A 25,595-nucleotide genomic window follows, 5' to 3' on the forward strand; every position below is an offset into this window, starting at 1 on the left:
AAGGTTGGGGTGGAAGGTGTTGGTGAAGTGGATGAACTGTTCGAGCTCCTTGTGGGAGCATGAGGTGGCGCCGATACAGTCATCAATGTAACAGAGGAAGAGGTGGGGTTTAGGACCAGTGTAGCTACAGAAGAGGGATTGTTCCACGTAATCTACAAAGAGGCAGGCATAGCTTGGGCCCATGCGGGTACCCATAGCCACCCCCTTTGTCTGTAGGAAGTGGGAGGAATTGAAAGAGAAGTTGTTGAGGGTGAGGACGAGTTCGGCTAAGGCGATGAGGGTGTCAGTGGAGGGGGACTGGTCGGGCCTGCGGGACAGGAAGAAGCGGAGGACCTTTAGGTCATCTGCATGAGGAATGCAGGTGTATAGGGACTGGACGTCCATGGTAAAGACGAGGTGTTGGGGACCAGGGAATTGGAAGTTTTGGAGGAGGTGGAGGGCATGGGTGGTGTCATGGATGTAGGTAGGGAGTTCCTGGACCAAGGGGGAGAAAATGGAGTCGTGATAGGTGGAGATAAGTTCGGTGGGGCAGGAGCAGGTGGAGACAATGGGTCGACCAGGGCAATCAGGTTTGTGGATTTTGGGAAGGAGATAGAAGCGGGGTTGGGGAATGATGAGGTTGGAGGCTGTGGGTGGGAGGTCACCTGAGGTGATGAGGTTGTGGATGGTTTGGGAGATGATGGTTTGGTGGTCGGGGGTGGGGTCATGATCAAGGAGGCGGTAGGAGAAGGGTTCGAAGAGTTGGTGCCTGGCCTCGGCGATGTAGAGGTCAGTGCGCCATACTACAACTGCGCCTCCCTTGTCCGCGGGTTTTGTGGTGAGGTTGGGATTGGAGCGGAGGTCTGCACGTTCTGCGGGGGAGAGGTTGGAGTGGGTGAGAGGGGTGGAGAGGTTGAGGCGATTGATGACACGACGGCAGTTGGAGATGAAGAGGTCGAGGGAGGGTAGGAGGCCTTGGGGTGGTGTCCAGGGGGAGGGGGTGTGTTGAAGGCGGAAGAAGGGGTCAGTAGGGGGAGGGTTAGGCTCATGGTTAAAGAAGTAAGTGCAGAGGCGGAGGCAGAGGCAGCGGAAAAATTGTTCAACGTCCAAGCGTGACTGGTATGGTTTGGCTTGGATCTATACAACTGCATTCTGGCAGGATAAAGTTGTGTGGTGCTGAATCAGCTGAAAGTTTTGGAAATTGAGGACTCACTGCTCTAATTAATACTGAGATTGTCTTTACTTCTATAAAGTCAGGGCCTGCAAATGGATGCTGCTGTGATCTGTTTTCCGCACAGTTGCTCAGTAACCTATCAGGGGGCTACTTTCAGCTCTCCTGCATACTATCTGTGCAATGAAAGTGCTGAGAAATGTCAGCTATTTTATCAGTTTCTGCAGAGACAAAAATGGAACAGGTTCTGTACAGAGCCATGGTTTGATATGTAATGTTCTGGTCGAGCATTACTAGATTTCCAGGGCACAAGATATCATTTCAGCATTCATGATTTTAAAAAAGGGAGGAAAAATGATTTCTTTTAAAGAACATTAGGTAAGGTGCAGTCAAATTACAGATCATTTCACTCGTTTTCCCTCATTTTCCCTCACAACAACTGAGGAAGTTACTGGCAAATATTATTTAGGCAGTATGGCGGATGCTTTGGGCTGGTTATAATTGCAGTATATTCTGAATTAAAGTTGAATAGACCAGTTTGTACTCACTGCCAGTACACTCATGTTGTGTGCTTCATCTCATTACTGGGATATTGCACAATTTAATCGCCATAAAAGAAAAGCGTCAATTTCATTTTCCAAAGCACAAAAGTTTGTTCAGAACTGCACTGCACATACGATGAGCAGAAAAGACTGAGGTTGAACATGCACTAAAAGAAAGTCAAGGTCTGACAAAACAACTGCTATGGAGGTGTACAAAATCAGGTTACTGAGAGAACAGAAATGTGAAGAAACATTGCTACAGGCATTTGTAACTGCAGGTGGCAACTGGGTTTAGTTTGATCTTTTTTTGATATGCTTATTTTATGTTTTAATTGTATAGTAAGACTGGTCACCAAATAACAGATTAAGAAAACAATTATTTCAGGAATTTGACGACTTGATTGCTGCTGCTGCATTTTACATTAGATTTTCATTTCACTCAAATGTAGTAACATATAATAAATAGAACATTTGCATTTATCAGATAATGGTTTGCAATTTGCTAATTTTAATCAAGTTGAATAAATTAAGAATCATCGATTTGTCTTAAATTGTATGTTAGAATCAATCAGCAGTAACCTTGTTATGTAAAAAATTCAAAAGGTGCTCTGCAGTGTTCCGACATCCCTGATAAATTTTGGCCTCTCAAATCTGCAAATCTTACAACAATTTGGAGTCTGTAGCAGTGCATGAAGTCTTGCACTTTTTTTTTATTATGTTTTTGCTGATATGGTAATAGTAAGTTAGAGGTTGTTTGATTTATTTGACAGTTTTTCTGATTAGTATGAGTTCTAACAACCAATCTATTTGGGCTACACACAAACTTGGTATTGAAAGGACTATACCATTCAAATGCTCCTTTGTCAGCCTTGGATCTGCCAGCAGGTTCTCCCCTCTGAGTCAAAAGGTTATCGGTTTAAGTTCCGCTCCAGAACCTGATCGTAGCGATCAAGATTGATACTCCAGTGCGGTACTGAGTGATACACACCAGCAGTTAAAAAGTTGGTTAGGCAGAGTCTACATATATGCTTTTCTGGTCAAAGTTTTGTTTCAATTTGCACATATACAATTCCATCCAACATTACATGTTTCTTTGGAATCTACTCTCTAACAGCACTGTGGGTCTACTTACAGCTCATGGATTTCAGCAGTTTGAAAAAGCAGCTCACCACCACCTTCTCAAAGGCAATTAGGGATGGGCATTAAATGCTGGTCAGCCAGAACACCCACACCCAGCATGGGAACTAAAATGTACATATACGTGCAGTAAAGTTCTCACACAATTTCCCTCAATTTACGTACCTGATACCATTACCTGTTTACTAGTTCTACTTGTCCTCAAGTGTCCCTCCCAGACCTTACTAGACAATAACACTGAGGGAATGCCGCCTTTCAGATGAAATGGTAAACCAAAGCCCTGTCTGCAATTTTAAATGACTATAAAAGACCTCATGGAATGAGTACGAATTATCCTTGGACACTCTTCACCTTGGTCACACTGACTTCTCTGTCCTTGACCTCCTGTGGGTTCCAATGATATCCAATATAAGAGCATGAGATGGCACCTTATCTGTTGATTTGGCATTTTACAATCTGCTGAATTCACAAATGGGCTCATCACTTTGTTTACATTTTCTTAGCATTTTACTGTTTTTATTAAATGAATGTAGGCAAGGTCAGCATTTATTGCCTATCCCTAATTCCTTTCAACACAGTACTTATTAGGCCATTTCAGAAGGTAGTTAAATGTCAGACACATTGCGGTAGGTCTGGAGTCAGACCAGGTAAGGATAGCAGATTTCCTTCTGTAACCAGAGTATTGGCAGAATTCAAATTTCACCAGCTGCTGTGGTGGAAATTGAACCTGTGCTCCAAAGTATTAGTCTGAGCCTCTGGATTACCAGACCTGTAACATTACCACTGTGCTGCCATGTCTTATTTTTCTCTTCATTTTGGTCACAAACAGCAGCTGATCATTATTCTGCCAATCACACCACCCCCGGATACATTTTGTTTTCTTTAAGTGTTGCATTACCAGTCCCTCTGGTCCTCCATCATGAACTTTTTCATCATTTAGTCTCTTCTATCTTCTACCTAATCACAGACCCCACTTCTGTGTGTTTTTTCCACGTTCTCTCACTCCACCGCCTCACCATCTTTCTCGCATAAAATCTATTAAATTTATTACCTGTCCCAATTCTGACGAAAGATCATGGATCTGACACAGTCCCTGAATGAAATCAATAGGCATTTTGCACAAGTGCTCTGCAGTGATCAGTAGACTGATTCTCAAAAACCATTTTGTACAATAGCTGAAACAAAAGTAGTTAGAAAAGCACAGCAGGTCTGGCAGCATCTGTGAAGAGAAATCAGATTTAATGTTTCAGGTCCAGTGTCGCTTCCTTAGAGCCGAAGAGAGTACTGGGAAAGGTGATATGAAACTGGATGAAGTGGCTGGTGGTGGCAATAAAGTAAATGAGATTAATTGTTGATTGTCAAATGGGCTACAACAGGTAATCAAGAAACAGGAATAAGGGAACAACGCAGTGTTGTAAGAGACTAGAACCCAGGGCACAGCCTCAGTGTGAAGGGAACGGCCCTTTGGAACTGAGTTGAGGAGTAATTTCTTCAGCCAAAGATTGGTGAATCTTTTGAACTCATTGCCACAGAGAGCTGTGGAGGCCATGTCATTGAGTGCAGTTAAGATACAGATAAGTTTTTGATTAGTAAGGGGATCAAGGGTTATGGGGAGAAGGCAGGAGAATACGGTTGAGAAACACATCAGCCATGATCGAATGATCGAGCGGACTTGATGGGCTGAATGGCCTAATTTTGCGCCTGTGTCTGTGGTTTTATCTTGTCTTACAGTCAGTTACTGAATCTGAAATATCTAAAACATAGTGGAGCATGGTGAAGTCTCCATAATCGGTCTCAGTTCTCAGATGAGCTGCTTTCTTTCATGATTTCTGACAATGCCTCCACAGGGGAAACTATGTGTACACACAGAAAACAAAACAGAAGACTGTGCAGATAGGGTTACATAATATTGGACAAAAGGAGACCTTTCTGGCCAAATGGACCAGCAGAGCAGACTGGTTCAAATGGTCAATTTATATACTGGAGAATGACATGCCCACTGTTCGCAAATGCTCTCTTTCTCTCTAGGTGTCACCTCAAAGGAACACATCCTAACAGAGATTAACGCTGGAGTTGATTTGTGATTCAACTCCAGTAGTCACTATAGTAAGTACATTCACCACAGACACATGTACAGAGCTTTCAATCAATAATGCTGCATTAGAATTTCTAAGTTCTCATGAGGAGACTTTACAGAGCAGATATTTTGCTCATTGTCAGGATAACAGCAGATATCTTTCATCAAAGCTGTTTTACTTTTGAAAAAAAAGTTCAATTTTAATATGGAACCTGTTTTTTGCAACCTCTATTTCAACACATTGAACTGTTCTCTCTAAGTTCACTGCCTTCCTATCCTCCTTCATGTAAACAACCTCAACACATATTCACAAGCACTGTGGTATCTCACAGTCTCGCTAATCCAATTGGGTTACAATGTCTGGCTAATTCTGAATTGCATCAGGTTTTATGGAGGATTTCTTGCTATGAAGCCTAGTGCATTTCTTGCCCTATCATAACAAACTTCCCTCGTTAATTACCTACTTGGCATCTCACATCCAAATTCTGCCCCATTTTACCATACAGTGGAACAGCTCACCACTCAGCGGATAACCCTGAATTCATTGGCTTCACTTGCACCCACTCTATCTTTGAAAGCCCTGGATAAGCACTGTCAGTCCTGAGCTGCACTGTGTAGATGTGGCCATTTGCTCCAGACAGAGTAAAGAAGGATATCAGTGCCCTGCTTTGTAGGCAGTTCCTGGAGATCATAGTGGACATGGTGATGCACTCATATGACTTCTCTCCCCCCAGGATCATCACTGGAGACCTTAACACCAGATATGCCAGCTGGTCTGAGAGTGCCACCAAGTGCAAAGCAGTGCAGGCTATGTACAGGAATGTCCATCAGTGTAGGAAGAACGTTAATGGTCTTCCCCACTGCCCTGGTGTTAATAGAACATAGAACATAGAACATAGAACAGTATAGGCCCTTCGGCCCACGATGTTGTGCTGAACCTCCACCCCTACCTTATACTATCATCCATATGCCAATCTAATAGCCGCTTAAATGCCCCTAATGAGGCCGACTCCACTATGCTCTCCGCCACCAACTGCTCTCCGATACCACACACTCACTCTATCTTAGCTACCTTTACAACCTCCCATGAAGGCTCACGCTCTACACTTTCACTACTGCCTGAAACATCCTTCCTCGTTCACCCTCATCAACATCACTAACACTGCATGCCCTCAATGCTGCCTACTCTACCATTGAGGAACCTACCCCTTCCCCTCGCCACAACAGTAACTGTGACACCCACTTTCATCTTCTGTAATAACTGCCTCTCTCTCATTCCACGAGGAAAACAGCCCACAGTAGGCAGAAACAGGCAAGAATGCAGCAATAAGAGCCTGGTATCTCTGGCTCAAGGTCAAGTGTGAAACGGCAAGCTAAGACAATGCAAGGCAGGGATGAATGAACGTGCACTGTAACAGTAAGTGCAGAGATGCAGCCTGGTCCAGTCTACGAGCTGGGTATGTATTCCTGAGCACACAGTGTCCTTGCTGCAGCGTTACAGCAACACTGAAGTGCAGAAGCATCCTGCAAGTGGTTCGGAGATGTTCCATGAAGATTCTTAGAAGCTGACACATGTTGGATGCCAATGTTCATGAATGTCGAATGCATGTAGCCAGCATCCATGTAGCACACCCTGAGATGTTGGTGCCCAATTTCAAAAATAGATATTGTTTGGAACAAACAGTGAGCTAAATTTGCAAAGTGCTTACTCTGGTTTCCTTGTCAAACTTTTCCAAACATTTAAGTTGTTTAGTGAGCTAAATAAGATAGGAATCTCAATATTAATGAGGCAAGTTGCAGCATTAACAAATCATCTAACAAGTGTAAATCCCCATAAATTGGCCTCACTCTCACTGTCTAGTGAGAATCTTGTCACACTGTTTGTGAAAAGTATAAAAGATAGCATGGGTTATTCCTGACGATGAGATGGACCTTGTTGCCAATTCTGCAAAACATTTTACCATAGCCCTTGTCACTCAGATCCCTATAATATTCCTCCTATTGTACGAGCTATACATACGGCCATCTCTGATCTTCCTTGCACAACTACCCTCCTTCAACTCCTTCCATTCCCCCAACCATAATTCCTGTTTTACTCAGCACTACAAAAAAAACTCCAAATTCACTTAAGATTGCACTCTCCAAAGCCCAAAAATCAGCTTTGGCTCTCCGCTAGTCACAACATTTCTGCAGCTACCGATTTACTCAACTGCACCCTCACTTCTATGTTAATACCCTGACCTCCAAAATGACCATTATTCTGTTTCACATTGCCTGTTTCCTGGTACAGTTCTCATCTCTGGTGGACAATTGGTTTAGTATCAATTGACAGATTCAACACCATGGGCTCCGACTTCTCATCTGCTAAAACTACATACTGTCCCAGGATCAATGCAAAGATAAACCCAGGTGTCTTTTCCCTTCTTCAATTTTCTGAAACCCCTCTTCATCGTCCCCTCCATTCATATCTTTAACAATATGCGCATGGAGTTTTTGGTCTTCTTTATCACTAAGACCAAGACCAGCCAATCAGTTGTCTCTGCCATATTGCTCCTTTTCACTAGGCCACCTAGTTAAACTAGCTTTAGTTTCCCAGTGCTCCGGTCCTTAATTTACCTCATTCTCTTGCTCCACCTTATTGCCCCTCATGGTCTGTCTGACCTCATCCCGTCCATGAAACCCATCCTCTGCTTCTGTTCTGGCTGAAATTTAATTGGAATTTATTTACAAGTATGACTATAACTCAACATATGACACTGGAATAAGTTATTGTACCTCAAACACGCACAGTTTTCATTTACTTTTTCACAAATACTTTTTTGCAAATTCTGAATAGGCTGTTTTCTATTGCCAAGCTGACAGGATTGATATCTTGGCAGCAGTTGTATGAGCAAGCTTTCTACTCAGTGTAACCAATATCTTTGTACCTTTTCTCCAGTCAGGGTGACCATGTCCAGAGGACCATACATGAATCTTCCCATCAGTGTCTGAGGGCTACCTTCTGCTATGATAACATCATTGGCTCGGTGGTTCGCAGTTACGTTCTGAGAAAAAAGAATTTTATAGTGTTACTAATCATTGTTCATTCACCGAACCGTAGACAATATTTTTCAATGTTTGCTAATCAATTGCAAGTCCTTTTTTGATTTGTTTGTTCCTCTTCCCTTGTAACTTCTTTCAACCAACCTTCCCTCCAACCCTAAAGATACTGAGTTTTATTTCAAGAGATTCCAATTGCAGAACCTATAACCATTTAGTAAAATGTTCAAGATGTTGTTATTTAGAAGTGGGTCTGTCTGAGTGCGTTCAGACTGTTGAACCAAGGGCATCTATCACAGTTTGATTCAGGTCCATCTTAACTGGGTATCCACACAGAGTCATACAGTAATGCAGCACAGAAACTGACCCTTCGGTCCAACCAGTCCATCCTGACCATAATCCCAAACTAAACTAGTCCCACCTGCCTGAGCCTGGCCCATATCCCTCCAAACCTTTCCTATTCATGTACTTATCTAAATGTCTCTTAAACACTGTAATTGCAGCTGCATCCACCACTTCCTCTGAAAGTTCATTCCACACGAACCACTCTCTGTGCAAAAAAAAACTGCCGCTCATGTCTTCTTTAAATCTTTCTCCTCTCACCTTAAAAATATGCTCTACAGTCTTGAAATCCCCCACCCGAGGGTAAAGACACCTGCTATTCACTTTGTCCATACCCCTCATTATTTTATAAGGTCACCTCTCAACCTCCTGCACTCCAGTGAAAAAAGTCCCAGCTTATCCAGCCTCTCCTTGTAACTTAAACACTCCATTCCTGGCAACATTCTGGTGAATCTCTTCTGAGCTTTCTCCAGCTTTATAATATCCTTCCTATAACAGGATGACCAGAACTGGACACAATATTCCAGAAGAGGCCTCATCAACGTCCTATACAGCCTCTATATAACATCCCAACTCCTACACTTAAATGTCTGAACAATGTTTTCACATCCACTGGGGATTTCTAGTTAATAATCAGGAGGAGTATTGACATTGTTTTTTATATTTATATTTCCAAGCCCAGATACATTAGGGTCAATAGCAGCACCTCTACCACTTGTATTCTGCCTGAATTTGCTAACTCAGTCAATAAGAGATTCACCTCCATCTACCTTTGAAGCTTCCAGATCAGCTTGTATAAATATCACATTGTAGGGCTGGGAAAGATCATCATTCTTTTCCTAATCTTTCAATCTCATGTTCAAAATGTACCTCAGTGATCTCAGGCTGATTAGAGCTGCAAAATGCCTCAATTTTCACAATATTTTCTCTAAATTATAAATTGGAAGAATAGAAGTCCAATTACCCTCCCAACTCCACCAGTTAAGCACAGATCAGTGTCTGATGATGTGATTCACACTGAGAATTTCTGTTCTCAGGTACCTGTCAATCAAAATTAAACCCAAGAGAGAACAGTAGAGACCAGAATCTTGATGACAAGATAAAAAAAAAACACCATTATCTAAATAGCCATCAATACTGGGAAGATCATTTCCTGTTGTTCATCTGTTTTTAGTAGCTGTCATGAAAACTGATTTACACAACTGACCAAATACTAACTGAATGGTTCACTTTTGCATAAGGATGAATCATCCAGGGAATGTGACTCAGCAGAATTGAACATGTGGGTCTAATGTCCCATGGATTTACTCAATCACTGAGAGTCAGTGAAAAATACCAGTGCTTTATTATCTTGGAGGCCTTCCTCTGTTCATCTGGGAGATTAGATTGGTTAGATACAGCTTATGAGATAGTCTGCAGATGAAAAATGGTTTCAATTTGCTTGTCCTAGTTTTTTGAGCAATGGAATTAAAAGGTCTGCAAAGCTTGTTCCATACATGACTATCTCACGACACTCTAATGCATTGCAGGAATAAAGGGGAGCACACTAACAAAGAGAACAGGTATAATTTACCAAGGTACAACTGTGATATGTTTCTATTACTCAGAGTTAACTAAAAAAAAAGGCTCAAACAAGATTTCTTTACTGGGAGTGATGTTTTACCAATACTTAAAGATTAGTGAGCTGTCACAAGAACTCTGCATGTCTGGTCCGTTTCCCACACTTTTTTTTGAGTGTCAGTATTTCTCTTGTCAATATTTCTTAGCTGTTTCTTATCCCTTTAACCTTAGCATTCTGTGTTTACTCATTTAGTTCACTGTTATTCCTCCTGGTAAGGCTGATTGAATAATTTACTCCAATGAGGCAAATATATTATAATAAGATGTAAATGGTGGAATGAGATTATCTATTTCTAGCAATTACACACTACGCCAGTCAAAAGATACAGCTTTATGAGAAGGAATTAAAATGTAAAGGACCATCAGACATTCAGTCACAGAGGAACTGTTGGGACTAAATCCAACTAGAAAATGCAATGGCAATTTTTATTCTTCAATAGCACTGCTGCTCCCACAATCTTGCAGCAAGGTGAAACAGCCAAGCTCCTTCCAGTGGAGACTGACACTATAGCATTCCCATAATAGTCCCCATCATAATCAGCCTTACCAGGAGGAATAACAGTGAACTAAATGAGTAAACACAGAATGCAAAGGTTAAGGGGATCAGAAACAGCTAAGAAATATTGACAAGAGAAATACTGACACTCAAAAAAAGTGTGGGAAACGGACCAGACATGCAGAGTTCTTGTGACAGCTCACTAATCTTTAAATATTGGTAAAACATCACTCCCAGTAAATGAATCTTGTTTGAGCCTTTTTTTAAAGTTACCTCTGAATAATAGAAACATATCACAGTTGTACCTTTGTAAATTGTACCTGTCCTCCTTGTTAGTGTGCTCCTCTTTATTCCTTCAATTCATTAGTGTCTTGAGATAGTTATGCATGGAACAAGCTTTGCAGACATTTTAGCACCATTGTTCATTTGTTATGTAATGGGGCAGGGTTAGTGACTCAGGCAAACAACAAGTACAAGGTCCAGAGATAGTAGGAACTGCAGATGCTGGAGAATCTGAGATAACAAGGTGTAGAGCTGGATGAACACAGCAAGCCAAGCAGCATCAGAGGAGCAGGAAAGCTGACGTTTTGGGCCTAGACCCTTCTTCAGAAATGGGCTACACTGCTAAAGTTCTACTCCCACCTGCTTTACTAGCTATTGTTTTCAGACTGGAGTCTGTGTTAAGAAGCTATTTCTCAATTACGTCTCCTTGAAATCAAGGTGAATTACATGACTGTTGTCCTGACCACAGGTCACAACCCCAAAGTGCAGTGGACATTTTATCCTTTAATTCCTGAATATGTTTGTTTTTAAGAAAGACCGTTACAGACTCAAGATAACTGGAAGCATAAAATCTTCTTCGTGGGACCAATGGAATATAACACCTAAGGGTGTCAAAGAACCTTCAAACAGACTGAACTGTACCTCTTGTAACTATAATGAGGGATGACAATCCCCTGCTGAACAACAAGCTACAGTCCAACAAAAACGCCCCAAACTACAAACACGTTTTGTCTTTATCCCTTTGAAAAACGCACCAGGACAGAGGTTAAAAAGGCAGTCCAACTGTACTGGAGTGGACTAGTGGGACTGAATGCTGTCATGTATACCAGTCTGTGTTCAAGTGTTAGTGTGTGGCAAAGGTCACATTCAAAGAACTATCCCCGAGTTACCCCTGTGCTGCAGGTAAAGACTATTTTTACCATTCCAAATGCTACAAACCAATTTAAAAAAGGAATCAGGACAAAGGAACTTCCATCAGCCTAAGAATCAAGAATCTTAAAAGTGATCTGTTCATTTATTTTCCTTTATTCATTAACAGGGTGAGGGCGTCACTGGCTAGGCAGCATTTATTGCCCATCCCTAATTGCCCAGAGTCAACCATGTTGCTGTGAGTCTGAAGTCACATGTAGGCCAAACCAGGTAAGGATGGCAGTTTCCTTCCCTAAAGGACATTAGTGAACCAGATGGGTTTTTCCTGACAATTGATTCAACAGATCCTTAATTCCAGATAATTTTTATTGAATTCAAATTCCACTATCTCCTGTGGTGGGATTCAAATCTAGGTCGGCAGAACATCTCTGGATTAACAGTCCAGTCATAATACCACTAGGCCATCACCTCCCCTTAATCTAACATTTACATTGCTAACATTAGCACATTGGCTTATCTGCCTTTCACAAACAGTTCAGATACTGATCCATATAACCACCTTTTTACTTTTGACTTGTTGGACTCAGCTCTTACTTTAAATCTGTGTGTATGTGTACTACATTATTACCTACTAAAGGCAAGATGCATTAGTTAAGTCTCTCTTTGTTAACTCAGGAAAGCCTGGGTAAATTGGCTCCTTTTAAAGCATAACTTCATTTTCTCTGGGAAAAGGCTATCCACAAGGGAAGGTTTTTTTTTAAAAGGTTAACCTTGTTGCAATCAGCCAAGGGGATGAGCAAATGAAATATGGGAGTCAGTTCACTCAGGAGCTCTGAGGTATCTGATCTGGAACCATAATGAATTGGTTGCAACATTATAGAGGAGGTTCAGTATTTATTTATATCTATATATAAATATATATACATGATGGAGTTAATGAGGAACCCATACTGGGGATACTCTGGGAAAGGAGCAGAGTTTTCCTGTCAAATGGGTTTTAGGAAGGGTGTAAGGCTCTAATTGCAATTTATGGGAGCAACGAGTACACATGTAAAGATGTTAATGCTATAAATATTGGGTTAGACAGCATTTTGTGCTCATCTCTGCTAACTGTAATATTTCTTGTTTAAAAAAAAGTAGATTTAATCTATTAGAAATAGAAGTGGGCTGGTGATTTACTACATAAACCGTTACAAGTCATTGGCGCCAAATACAGCAATTTATTTTGTAAAATGACTGGTCTGTACAGTATTTTTATAAATAAGATTATGTTACAGAGCCTAATTGAACTAGTACCCAATGATTTCACACCATCTCTGGTGGATTTATCAGTCCAGATGAATTGTGATGTGATGTGCACTTTAATATCATGAGATGAGGCCTGGAACTTACAATAGGAAAGTAAAAATAAATTTAAATGCCTGTAAAGTAGATTTTCTATCATTACCATAGCAGATTAAATAGAGCATAATGAGAGAGATGTCGTTAAACATAAATATTAGAGGAAGCCATAAGCATAGCAACTTCTTTCAGCTACTTGTGCATCTGAGAAAAACTGTGATATACAAACCATGTCATTGATGTTGGAATGAACAGCTTATGGGTATCTTGTTTAATAGCAAATCGACAAAAATGCACAGATAACAAATATTATAAATATATGTTGCTCAGGTACAGAACATCCATTTTGCACAATTAGTACTGAGGTTGCAAATAGATAAAGGTTACCCCAGTTGTGAGTTGCAAGTAATCTTCTCCAAGCTCATTTCAGGTTTTGCTTCTGCTTGCACTTTGAGGTGATAGCATAAATAAATGTGTTCTAAATGGGCTTTTGTGCCCATTTCTAGAGAAGATGTTATTCCTCAAACAGAAATTTGTTTGTGTACTGAGCAAAGATTTAATTTAAAACACACTGAAATAATCACTTCAATTCTACTTTTGGCCACAAAATGGCAGCATTGCTGTTTGCTCAACAAGAAGCTGCGACACGAAAATCTCGAATCATACAATTATCAAATCCCTACAGTGTGGAAGCAGGACATTCGTCCCATTGAGTTCACACTGACCCTGTGAAGAGCATCTCACCCAGACCCACCCTCTAACCCTGCATTCCCCGTGGCCAATCCACCTAACCCGTACATCTTTGGGGAAGAATGTGCAAACTCCACACAGACAGTCGCCCGAGGGTGGAATCAATTAGGGCAAGTCATAAATATCCTGCCTACTAACAAGATGTCACCATCTCATCTGTTTCTTTATACAATCAAACACAACTGGCACAAACCCTAAGCTTCACGTGTGTTCGTCTGCGAAGCCATTTCTCCCGTGGGCTTGATTCATTGCACGTGGATGAATCCTTGCTGTCGTTCTCCTTTATATTCACACTTTCATACCTCATTACCTGTAATTAGAAAAGCTTCAGCTATAAATACACCAGCCTCACCAAAAAAAAATTGATACAGAGCAATCTTTAATACAGCACACATTACTTATAGTTCCTTTACAGAGAAACCATAAAAATAACTACTTCAATATGCTTTCACTGTAAGTATAAATGATTGCCTGATAGACCCTGAGTAGGCAACGTACCTTTTACTGAACAAAAGCCTTAAAACAGCTCCTATTAATCTAGTTCGAATTTTCAAGTCAAACTTGTTGAATTTGTTAAATTATGTTGAAATGTGCAATTGAGAATCCCTTTCTATGAAAATAGCAGAATTTGAGTGATTGAATTTATTCAAGGCCGAGTTAGATAGAAATTTGGCAATCCAGGCTTACATGGGAGGAGACCCACAGAAGTGGAATTGCAACCACGTATAATTCTATGATCTGACTGCATGGCAGAGCAGGGTCAAAGAGCCAAGTGTCCTGTTCCTAAGTCCTGTGTTCCTAAAACGAGCACAGCATTAATTCGATTGCACAGTTTGTTAGCACAGACACAGTTAGCATGAACCATTTTATTCATGTACATATAAATCTTTGATAGCTCATATCATAAAATAAATCACAAATGCTTTAAAAATGTATCATGAATAGCTCATTTTTCATAAATCAATTAAATGATTCCTGTTTATTATGCTGATTCCAGTAACATTTTGAATTACACAAATTCAATGATCACAGAGCAGCTGATCATTATGGCATTGCAGCAGACCTTCATGAACTTTGTGTAGAAGGTGTCCTCTGTCAGTGTTGCAGTCACCCTCTCAGATCTAACCCTGACTTTGTAATCAAATCTGCTGACCAGGGTGATGCTGTTGTCATCTTCTATACCTTGCAGAGGCTGAGTGCCAACTTTCAGAAATGTCTCCCTGTCTTCACCTGGACCATGACTCCATAACTGAACATCAAGCTGCTCTTTCCAGGGCTGTCAATGTCTTCGTCTCCTCTGGAAATCATACTCTCCACAACTTTCCTCCTCAGTTCACCAAACCCATACAGCACACTTTTCCATCCTTTCCAAAATCTACAAACAGGTCCGCCCTGTCAGACCCAATGTTTCAGCCTGTTCCTTCCTAACTGAACTTATTTTTTTCTATTTCGGTTATATTTTTCTCCCCCAAACCAGCCTCTTTACGTCTACATTCGTGATACTTCTAATGCTCTACATATCAGTTCCACAAATTTCATTTTTGGGCCTCAGTTGCTTCTACTTCACTATGGACATGCAATCTTTCTCCTGTATTCACCACTCACAATATTCACCACTCCTTTACAATACCAAGGCCAGACACAGGCTGGATGACCAGATTGTGGAACAAACTCCATTCTGTCCACAAGAATGACCCCACCTTTCCAGTAACTTGTCTCTTCAATATACCATCTCGCTCTTACATTAATGTTTCTGCCCTGGGCCTGCTGCAGTGCTCCAGCAAAACTCAATGCAAGCTGGGGAAACACCATCTCATTTTCCGTTAGGCACTTTCCAGCCTTCAGGATTCAACATTAAGTTCAACAACTTCAGACCATGAGCTCTGTCTTCCGTTTGATTATCCTTATCCCCTACAAACATCTTTACCCCCTCCTGCTGTGTCCTATTTGAAATAACCCCATCACCAGGTCACCCTTTGGTTATACATGGAGAGTTTTTGACACTGCTCCAGCTCCTTCACAGCCAGCTGTCACAGTGAACAGGATGTCTGACTCTCCTGTTCTTATCTGTCAGCAAGGGCTCCCTGATTGAGCCAGATTAACAGCCCCAATCGGGGAACTCCTATTCTATGAAGTCTTCCTGGCTGACGTCATTTCAATCACTACACTGTTTGCATGGGTTTGCTCTCAGAAGAACAGACCTATTTACGTCTATAATTACCTACCATTACCACCTAGTCTTCATCTATACCCTTCTCAACTACCATTAGCACTCTCTTTGCCTTTGCTAGCACCTTTCCCAGCTGTTCAATCTGCTCCTTCTCCACACCTTTCCTACAGCATTAAAAACACCACTTTTCTATGCCCTTTCAGTTCTGAAGATAAGTCATATTGGACTCACAACATTAACTCTACTTCTCCTTCTGCAGATGCTGCCAGAACTGCTGAGTCTCTCCACCACTTCCTGCAGTTTTCATCATTGCTGTTTCCTGGCTGTCTCCAACCAGCAATTTTCAAACACCTAAACTGGCTCTGTCCTTCTATTGTACCAACTTTCACCTGGTTTGTATCTCATTCCATCCATTCTCTAAGATTTACCAGGATGCCAGAGAGGAATCAGAAACAGGAACATAAACTTATTTTCTCCATCTTAAACGTAAGGGTGTTATAGTTGAGTTGGCTGCAGAAAGTACATAGACCTGGACTAGGAGGTCAGTGGTAGCATGGGGTTGAGTTAGAAGTGCCTTTTGCAGCTTAAGGTTAGCTCCTGAATTGAGTGAAAGTGTAACCGATCCAGGGAAGTATCCATGCTTGGCTGAAGATGAACCCAGATTCGAACTCTGAAGGTGATGACTGGACAGCGATGGTCAAGTTGTGACTAGGCAGACTTGGGTGTGGAACTGTCTCATAGAATCCCTACAGTGTGGAAGCAGGTCATTCGGCCCATTCAGTCCACACCAACTTTCCGAATAGCATCCCACTCAGGCCCACCCCCCTACCCTAATCCTGTAACCCTGCATTTCCTATGGCTAATCCACATAGCCTGCATATCCCCAGATACTGTGGCCAATCCACCTGACCTGCACATCCTTGGACTGCAGGAGGAAACCGGAGCACCCGGAGGAAACAACGCAGACACGGGGAGAATGTGCAAACTCCACACAGACAGTCACCCGAGGCTGGAATCGAACCTGGGTCCCTGCCATTGTGGGGCAGAGAGTGGTAACCATTGAGTCACTGTGCTGCCCTAACTCAGGAATGAGTTGTAGGTCTATGTAATCAGAAGAAGCTGTTGGCTGGCGGGAGCACTGTTAACCCTGGCAGATGAGAAGATATTGGCAACAACCAACAACAAAAAAACAAGGCCAATATCTGAAGTGGTTTGACAATCTTATAATTCCTGCAGACCAATAAGGGATTAAAAGGATGAACAGCCATTAATTTTCCTTTGTAGGTCACTCCAAGTTGACAAGTGGACAAACCAAGTGAATAAACAAAATAAAACCCTGTGTGAAATTGCAATGGAATGTTTCAAATGAAAATGTTATGCCACATTCATTTTTCACTCAAATCTTTATTTTAAAATGTACTGGGTTGATGAATCAAACTATTGTTACAAGAACACTCTCTTTATCAACACTATGTATGAAAAATCATTCCTTGTAATTAGAATTCTAGAACATCTATTCATATTGTCAGCATTTAATATGACAAGATTAACACATTTATAACAAAATGATACAACATAAATAATAAAATATTCCTCTTAATTCATGTACATTGATGTATTCTGCCAGAACAGTATTCATAATTTTCCTGAACTATTACAAAAAGCCTCTCGGAAATGACACAGCCACAGCCATTAATCTTGGCTTAAAAAAGCTACAGAGAAAGTGCTAATTCAAAGTAAATTTTAGGTGTACAATGTAGCCCCAACATAATACCTGTCATCAGGTTACAGATCTTTTGCCAAATGATTATAGCCAGCTCATTAGCAGTTATTTGTTGTCGTACTCCACAGCTATAATAGTTGTGAAGTGGAACTTCATCAGGAAGGATGTCGACAGACTTGCTTCATTCATTTTTGTTTGCGTATAGCCAGAGTGACTGTAGGTTAGTTTACTTTCATCCACCAAGCTGATTAGATGAAGTCAGGTGCCCATTTTATACAATTGCCCCAGTTAGCTCCAAGAACATCAATGGAAATTAAAATTGGGCAAGTGGTTAAAGAGGCCACAACGACAAGTAATCAATCCGAAATGTTAGCTCTGTTCTCTCACCTTAGATGTGGCCAGATCTGTCAAGTTCATTTCCAGTATCTTTTGCTTTGACCTCATTGACTACAATTGGTATGTTTGTGTACTTCAATATACTTATTACATACATACGTGGTACTATAGTTTTTACAGCACAAAAAGGCCATATGGCCTAACAGGTGCCAGCCTGTGTTAATGCTTCATGAACCTTTTCCTCTTCTTCTTCAGCAATTCCCTCTATTCCTTACTTCCTTGTGTTCATCTACCATCACATTATATGCATCAATCTCATTCCCTTCAAATTCCTCTTGTGGTAGTGACTTTTACATTCTAATCATTCCATATTTAAAGAATTTCCTCCCAAATTCCCAATTGATCCATCAGTCATTATCTTGTATTAATGGCTCTCAGTTATATGTTCTCACGACTAGGTAACATATTTACTCTACCAAGACGTTTAAAATTCTGGAAGACCTCTGTCAGGTCAATCCTCAGTTTTATATTTTGGCTTACAATTGTCCATCACAATGTCAGATGACAGATTATCTTGCAACATTTTATCTCAATGTATTTCACTCTATGGATGAATATCCACTATTGGAGACTCTGACTTGCATCAACAACTGTTAATCATTTTTATTTCCATAACATGGCTGTGTTCTGATAATGTTGCACAAATTAATGCATTAATTGGAAGGACTCTTGGGGAGCAGTGGTAATGTCCCTACCCTTTGACCAAGATATCCATGTTCAAGTCCCATCTGCTTCAAAGGCACATAATAACATCTCTGAACAGGTTGGTTAGAGAAAAAAATAGGTCAATGCATTACTCAGGAGGTGAACTAAATTCTTAAATTGTGTCGGCTTCGGTGTGGCTTTGAGAATTGACTCCTCATGCTCATACCAGTCCCATGTCAATGTGAGTGACAGGACACTACGACTATAACAGCATTCTGCACATGCTACAACCTGAGACAAATACAAGAGTAAATTTTGTGGGACAAGTTTAGGCAGCGAGGAGCTTCAGTGTCCAGAGCTGCAGTTGTAACATAACAAAGCCACTTTTGACAGGAGCTTTGCACTGCAAACTTTACCCTAAAATATTATTTACTAACTCATTTCAAAGTGCCATGACTATTCTTAAAAAGAAATAACCTGTGAGAGTTACCTGCCGTAGAACAAATGCCAACACATCAGTTGATTCCCAGTAGCTTGCATGGAACAAGTGTGGTAGAGCCACGGTTGGAAAAGCTGTTAACGTGTCAGGGCAATACAGTGCATAGTCTATCCTCTTTGTCCCCCACCATTTTGTAGTGACTGTGAACAACAAGCAAATATTTTCTTGGGTAACATACATCATATTGTACTGAATTAAATTCAACTCTATTGAAACAATAATTAATCATTTTGATTATTCTTAACCAGACATGTTGAAACAAGCCATTTACAGAATGTAAGATGCAAGTCCTATTATATAACTGGCTGTTCTGGGCATTATGTCAAATTTGGCTACACCATAACACGTGATTTAGAGCTAAACAAATCAAACATTTGCACATTTTTGTGATGCCATCTGATCTTCCATCTTGACCTTGTTGTGAGGAGGAACCTCTATAAACAGTAGTGATCTACTAAGGCAAGGCACTTCAATTAGAAATAAAAATGGAAAGTGCTGGAGAGAGTCAGCAGGCCTGGCAGCAGCTGTGGGGAAAGAAACCTTTTGAGTCCCATGACTCTTCATACTAAAAAACTGAACTTTCTGAACTGAAAAAAAGATGGAAAAGTCATAGGTCTTATCAACCTACCTTTGTGATTCTTCGGATACCCTACCTAAGTTCAACAATTTCCAGTTTCCTGGTATTAATGGCCTCCTCTTCACTGTGGACGTGCAATCTCTCCACACCTTCACCCAATCAGGGAGGCTCTCTGCTTCTTCTCTGAACAACATATCCTCCCTCTTCCCTTCCATGTCAGAACTTCTTAGAGCCACCATGGTTCAGTCTTCCGTCACTGCCAACTCCTCAATACCTTACTTCTCCAATCTGTGACATCTTCCCTTGCAATCATACAAAGAGCAACATTTACCTCTTTACCGCCTCCCTCTTTACCGTCAAAGAGCTCAAACACTCCTTCCAGGTGAAGTACCAATTCAGTTTTACTTTTTTCAGACTATTTTAATGTATTGGCTGCTAACAATGTCTCCTTTACACTGAGTGATTTCAAATACAAACCAGGTGACCACTTTGCAGAACACTTCTGCTCAGTTCACAAATATAAGCCCAACCTTGCTCATCGCTTGCCATTTCAATCCAACGCATTGTTCTTGTGTTCACCTTTTATATCCTGGGCTTGCTGCCGCGTTATAGTGAAGTCCAGTGCAAGCTGAAGGAAAAACAGTCATTTTCCAACCAATGTGTTCAACAACAACTTTAAACCCTGAACTTGGTCCTCCATTTTGATTAATGGGGATGCAGGAACAGGGGGACCTGGGTGTTAATGTGCACAGATCATTGAAGGTGGCAGAATAAAAAACTAAAGAACTGTGGATGCTGTAAATCAGGAACAAAAACAAAGTTGCTGGAAAAGCTCAGCAGGTCTGGAAGCATCTGTGAAGGAAAAAACAGAGTTAACGTTTTGGGTCCAGTCACCCTTCCTCAGAAGGTGGCAGGACGGGTAGAGAGTGTAGTAAATAGAACATACAATATCCTCATCATTATTAATGATAAATAATCATAATAGTGCAGAAGATAAAGTTTGAAAACACATACCAACAGATTTAAGACCAGCTTCTTCCCTGCTGTTATCAGATTTATGAACAGACCTCTTATATATTACAGTTAATATATCTTTCTCTACGCCCTCTCTGTAGCACGATATTCTGTATTCTGTTCTATTACCCTGAGGTACCTATATAGGGCATGATTTGTCTGGAAAGCACGCAAAACAATACTTTTCCCTGCATCTCGGTACATGTGACAATAATAGATTAAATCAAACCAAATATTAATTGGGACATAGAGTACAAAAGCAAAGAGTTGATGTTGAACTTCTATAAGACACTTGTTCGGCCTCTTTTGGGGGCATTGTGTACAGTACTGGGTGCCATTTTACAGGAAGGGTGTGAACGCATTAGAAAGAATGCAGAAACAATTCACAAGAATGGTTCAAGGGATGAGAAATTTAAGTTATGAGGATAGTTTGAAGAAGTTGAGACTGTTCTCCTTGGAGAGCAGAAGGTGAATCAAGAGTCACCAGACTCAAAATGTTAGCACTGCTTCCTTCCCACAGATGTTGCTGGAACTGATATGAGGAAAAACTTTTCTCCCTCAGTGAGTAGTTCAGGTATGGAATGTATTGCCTGGATGTGTAATGGAGGTAGGTTCAATTGAAATATTCAAGAGGGCATTGGATAATGTGAAAGGGTATGGGGAATTGGCATTAGGTAATGTTGTTCATTTGAAGACTTGGTGCAACCACAAAAGGCTGAATGGCCTTCTTAGGGCAGTATGGTGGCTCAGTGGCTAGCAACGCTGCCTCACAGCGCCAGGAATCCAAGTTCAATTCCACCCCTGGGCAACTGTCTGTGTGGAGTTTACACCTCCTCCCTGTGTCTGCGTGGGTTTCCTCCAGGTGCTCCAGTTTCGTCCCACACTCCAAAGATGTGCAGGTTAGGTGGATTGGCCATGGGAAATGCAGGGTTCCAGGATAGGGTTGGGGGAGGTGGGTTTGTGTGATATCCACTTCGAAGGTTTTTGTGGACTTGATGGGCCAAATGGCCTGCATCTATACTGTAGGAATTCTGTGATTCTGCACTGTAAACACACAGTGATTCTTCAATGAAAACTAGGAAACGTTATCTATCAAGCCAGGTTCCTGACAGGGGTCTGTCTTGTCCAATTACAACATCTGCAGGGCCGCATTGAGGAGAGAGCTCACTGTTTAAAATCACAGCATTAATAGTGATTCCAGACACAAATTTAAAACTGATCCATGATTGATAGATAAACTCTGGTAAGAAGGAAGTTAAATTTCATGAAATGAGCCCATAATAGGAATGTGTAAACATTGGAACGATAAAGTTTAGTGATTGAATTGGTGCCAAAAACTTATCATATCTCCCACAGAATACTGGCATGGTATACAGATGCATCTTGTCCGATGAGGTCATGGTACCAGATGTTAACAAATCTATTTTTGCTAAAAATAATTGCAAGGTGGTCGGAACATGTAAGGACATTAAATATATACCACATACTGTCCTGGAAGGTGGGGCTAGTGCCCATTAAAGGGATAAGGCTGAAGGTTGTTTCAATTAATCTTTAGTAGAGTCAAACTGTGCAGATTAAAGGTTGTCATTGTTATTCAATCACAGCATAAATATTTCAACTTGATCTAATGTTTTATCCATTTTATTGAATGTTTTATTTCAACCAAAAACTGACATATTGATGAAAAGGATTAGCTGGTTGTCTGACAGAATTTAGACCACAAATATTATTGTTCAGCCTTCAAGTTATTTGTAGCCATTTCTTGAACACCTCCCCACACAAATGATAACACTGTGAGAATCAATTATGTTTCTAATAGTCAACAAACAGCCTTTTTCTAAAAAAATTTTTAGTAATTTTGTCAACACCGGTCCAGAGCGCATGCGCATTATATATCCTGACTAATTTTACTTTCCAATAAGTTACACAGCAATCATCCCATCTGACACTGTCAGTTTGTGATCATGAGCCTAGGCTAAAATTAACCAACAATTTTCTCTCCTTTCTTTCTGAAACCATTTATTCTGCAGATTTTCAATCTTTACAGTTGCTTTCCACTGCATGCCTCGCTCAATAATTATTCATGTGTAAGCCCCAAGAGTGCATGTTTCTATAATGTAAAAATATCAATTTTACACTCCTCTTCGCTCAATTGGCCTCTGAAATGTCAGGAGGGGTCAATGGATGACCATAATGATTCTGACATATTTTTCCCAAAGTACAGAGGCCACATGCCCCAATATTGACCCCTGTGGAACATGGAGAGACTATTGACCCCTTGACTTCTCTAAAGGATTGCCTGAGTGCAGCCGCTCCCACTTCCTCAAGCTTTCATTGCATTTAAAATAGTGGATGTTCTTGTGACTTGGTTGTAGTCATGTGATCCTTCTCTCCTGATTTTCAGTACTTGTCTCATCTTGGTAATGTTTTACACTTATATGGTGAGGCCAAAAATCTATCCCAATCGCTTCAATGAAATTACTGTGACATCTGGCTGCTTAAAGAAATGTACAGTCAAAGTATGGTACGTGGAGACTACATAACAGGGAATGGCACAATAACACATTGCACTAATACATCACCTTTAACGTAGCAAGATATCCACTACACTTTCACAGATGGTCTATCAAATAAATCTGGACACAAAATCACATACAGAAATGTTAGAGAAGATGGCTAAAAGCTTAATTGAAGAGTTAGGTTTGAAGAAGCATTTAAATGGAAATTGGATAGGTTGAGAGGCAGAGAAGCAGCTTAGGGCAAGAATTTGAGGGTTAGGGTGTAGGGAGGTGAAGTCAAAGGTAGAGACTGCAATGATAGAACAATTAAAATTGGGGATGCCAGAACTAGACGTGTGCAGACATATCTAGGGGAGATTACAGAGATATGGAGGGGAAACAAAGCCATGTTGGGATTTGAACAGAAGGATGGGAATGTTAGAAATGAAGCATTGCTGGATCAGGAGTCAACAATAGGTCAGGTTTGGCTAGTATTAGTTAACATATGGGCAGCAGTAATTTCGACGGACTTAAGTTCATGTAGAGTTGAAGATAAGAATTGGAGAGGAGGGCATTGAAGTAATCAATTTTTTTAAAAAAAAAGAATGATTGAGGGGATCATCAACAGAATAATTGAGACAGAGACAAAGTCAAAAGTTGTTACGGAAGTGGAAGTGGGCAGTATTAAAGATGGAGTTATCATGTGGTTGGAGCCATCTTAAATACAACATCAATATTGTAAACAAAGAATTTGGTTCCATCAAAGTTATAGCTTTAGCCTTCTCTATATTTACTAAGAGGAAATTTCATCTTGTTCAGTTCTGGATGTCAGACAAGGAGAGTGAAAAGTCAGAAACAATGGAGTGGGCAAGAAATATGGAAGTGTATGTTGTCAGTGCACATTTTTTTCCCGTAACTGAGAAATACTTTAATATGGCATTTTTTTTAAGTTAACATCAAAGAATGAGGCACCCAGTCTTCAGTCATTATACATTGAAAAACAAAATAGATTATATGATTCACACTGATATGGATTGAAGCCACTGGTACTGATTTGAAAAAATGAGGTAAATAGTTCAAAGTAATCAAGTAACCACGAGTGATTAAAATATTCTTCAGGATCCCCAATTAAATGGAGAAATGGCATCTGTTTGTCTATTTTACTGACAAAATGTACCTTTAATGGGATTGCTAGAAATGCTGATATATCCAAAATAGAACAGCAGAAATTGGACAAAGTCATGCTGCAAGAGTATGCTTTCTGGCCAAAACACCTCCTGAATCTTAGCTCCATTCTGGTCACTTAGCGCAAGATAACACTTAGAGGTGACTCAGAGAAGAGTTATGAAACTGACCCCTTACATCACAGAAACAAAAACAGAAGTTGCTGGAAAAGCTCAGCAGGTCCAGCAGCATTCGTAAAGAGAAATCAGAGTTAACGTTTTGGGTCTGGTGAACATCACAGAAGGGAGTTAAGAGAAAAGATGGGAGAAATTGGGATTTTTAACCTTGTAAGGAGATGATTAAGATGACTTCAGAGAGATATATAAAGTAATGTTATAAAAAGGGTAAATCTGGAATACTATTTTGAATCAAACTGTGACACTTGCTCAAGAGAACCAGCCAACAAAAGACAAATTTAGGACCGATGTTAGGAAGTTCTTGGCACAAAGAGAGCACTGGACAGAAAGGCCATTAGAATAAAAACTAAGGCAAAAGGCCCAGAATCACTTAAAAACAATTGGAATGTATAATTGAGAGACTTTCTGGACGTACGAGGTGAAATGGGGTGAGTTGTCTTCCTCATCTTTATCTATTTTCTTATGAAGTAATCTATTATTGTCAGTCATGTTCGCTTTTGTCCAGATTTAAACACCATCTTAAAGACACAGTGAATATGAGTCAAGTGTAACATGTGCAGGGCTACTTCAGCCAAAGCTACTAATTTGCTCATGAGTAAGTCATGAAAGAAATAAGAATTTTCAGATCCAATGCTCCACATAAAGGCTAGAGAAATGTTGATTAAATTGCCTGCTGTAGGAAGAGATGCTGTGAAAAGTCCAATTACAGCACATTACTGACCGTTGAAAATGAATTACATTCCACACACTTATAAAACATTAATTACAATGTTCATTAAAAAGGAATAAACAGCAACATTTCTAGCAGCAAGCAGAACATTGCATAGACAAAAACAACATAAAAAGATAGGAAGAACGTTAATAGTGTTTCTCTTTCCTCATTCTGTCTCTTTCTGTTTTGTTAGCACTAACATGAAATATTCTGCCCTAGTCACCCGTTTACATGGACTCTGCATCCCAGCAAAATTCAAACTTGCAGCCTCATAATAATGCTGAGAAGTCTATGGAAAGGCAAATACAGAAGAATTTGTGTTTCAGAGTCCATAAAAATTCAAGGGAAAAGACA

General features: G+C 40.5%; 1 protein-coding gene across 1 annotated transcript in view; it reads right to left on the reverse strand.

The window, feature by feature from the left end:
* pitpnm3 (PITPNM family member 3) overlaps positions 1–25,595 on the reverse strand; it is a 128,207-nt gene that overhangs the window by 15,423 nt on the left and 87,189 nt on the right. Inside the window, exons 8-10 of the mRNA XM_048612362.1 lie at positions 19,071–19,219; positions 13,840–13,956; positions 7,834–7,950 (exon numbers count right to left, since the gene is read on the reverse strand). Coding sequence (XP_048468319.1) covers positions 7,834–7,950; positions 13,840–13,956; positions 19,071–19,219 — 383 coding nt within the window. The remainder of the gene's footprint in view (positions 1–7,833; positions 7,951–13,839; positions 13,957–19,070; positions 19,220–25,595) is intronic.

Source organism: Rhincodon typus, chromosome 26 (genome assembly GCF_021869965.1).
Source record: "Rhincodon typus isolate 14 chromosome 26, sRhiTyp1.1, whole genome shotgun sequence".
NCBI lineage: Eukaryota > Metazoa > Chordata > Chondrichthyes > Orectolobiformes > Rhincodontidae > Rhincodon > Rhincodon typus.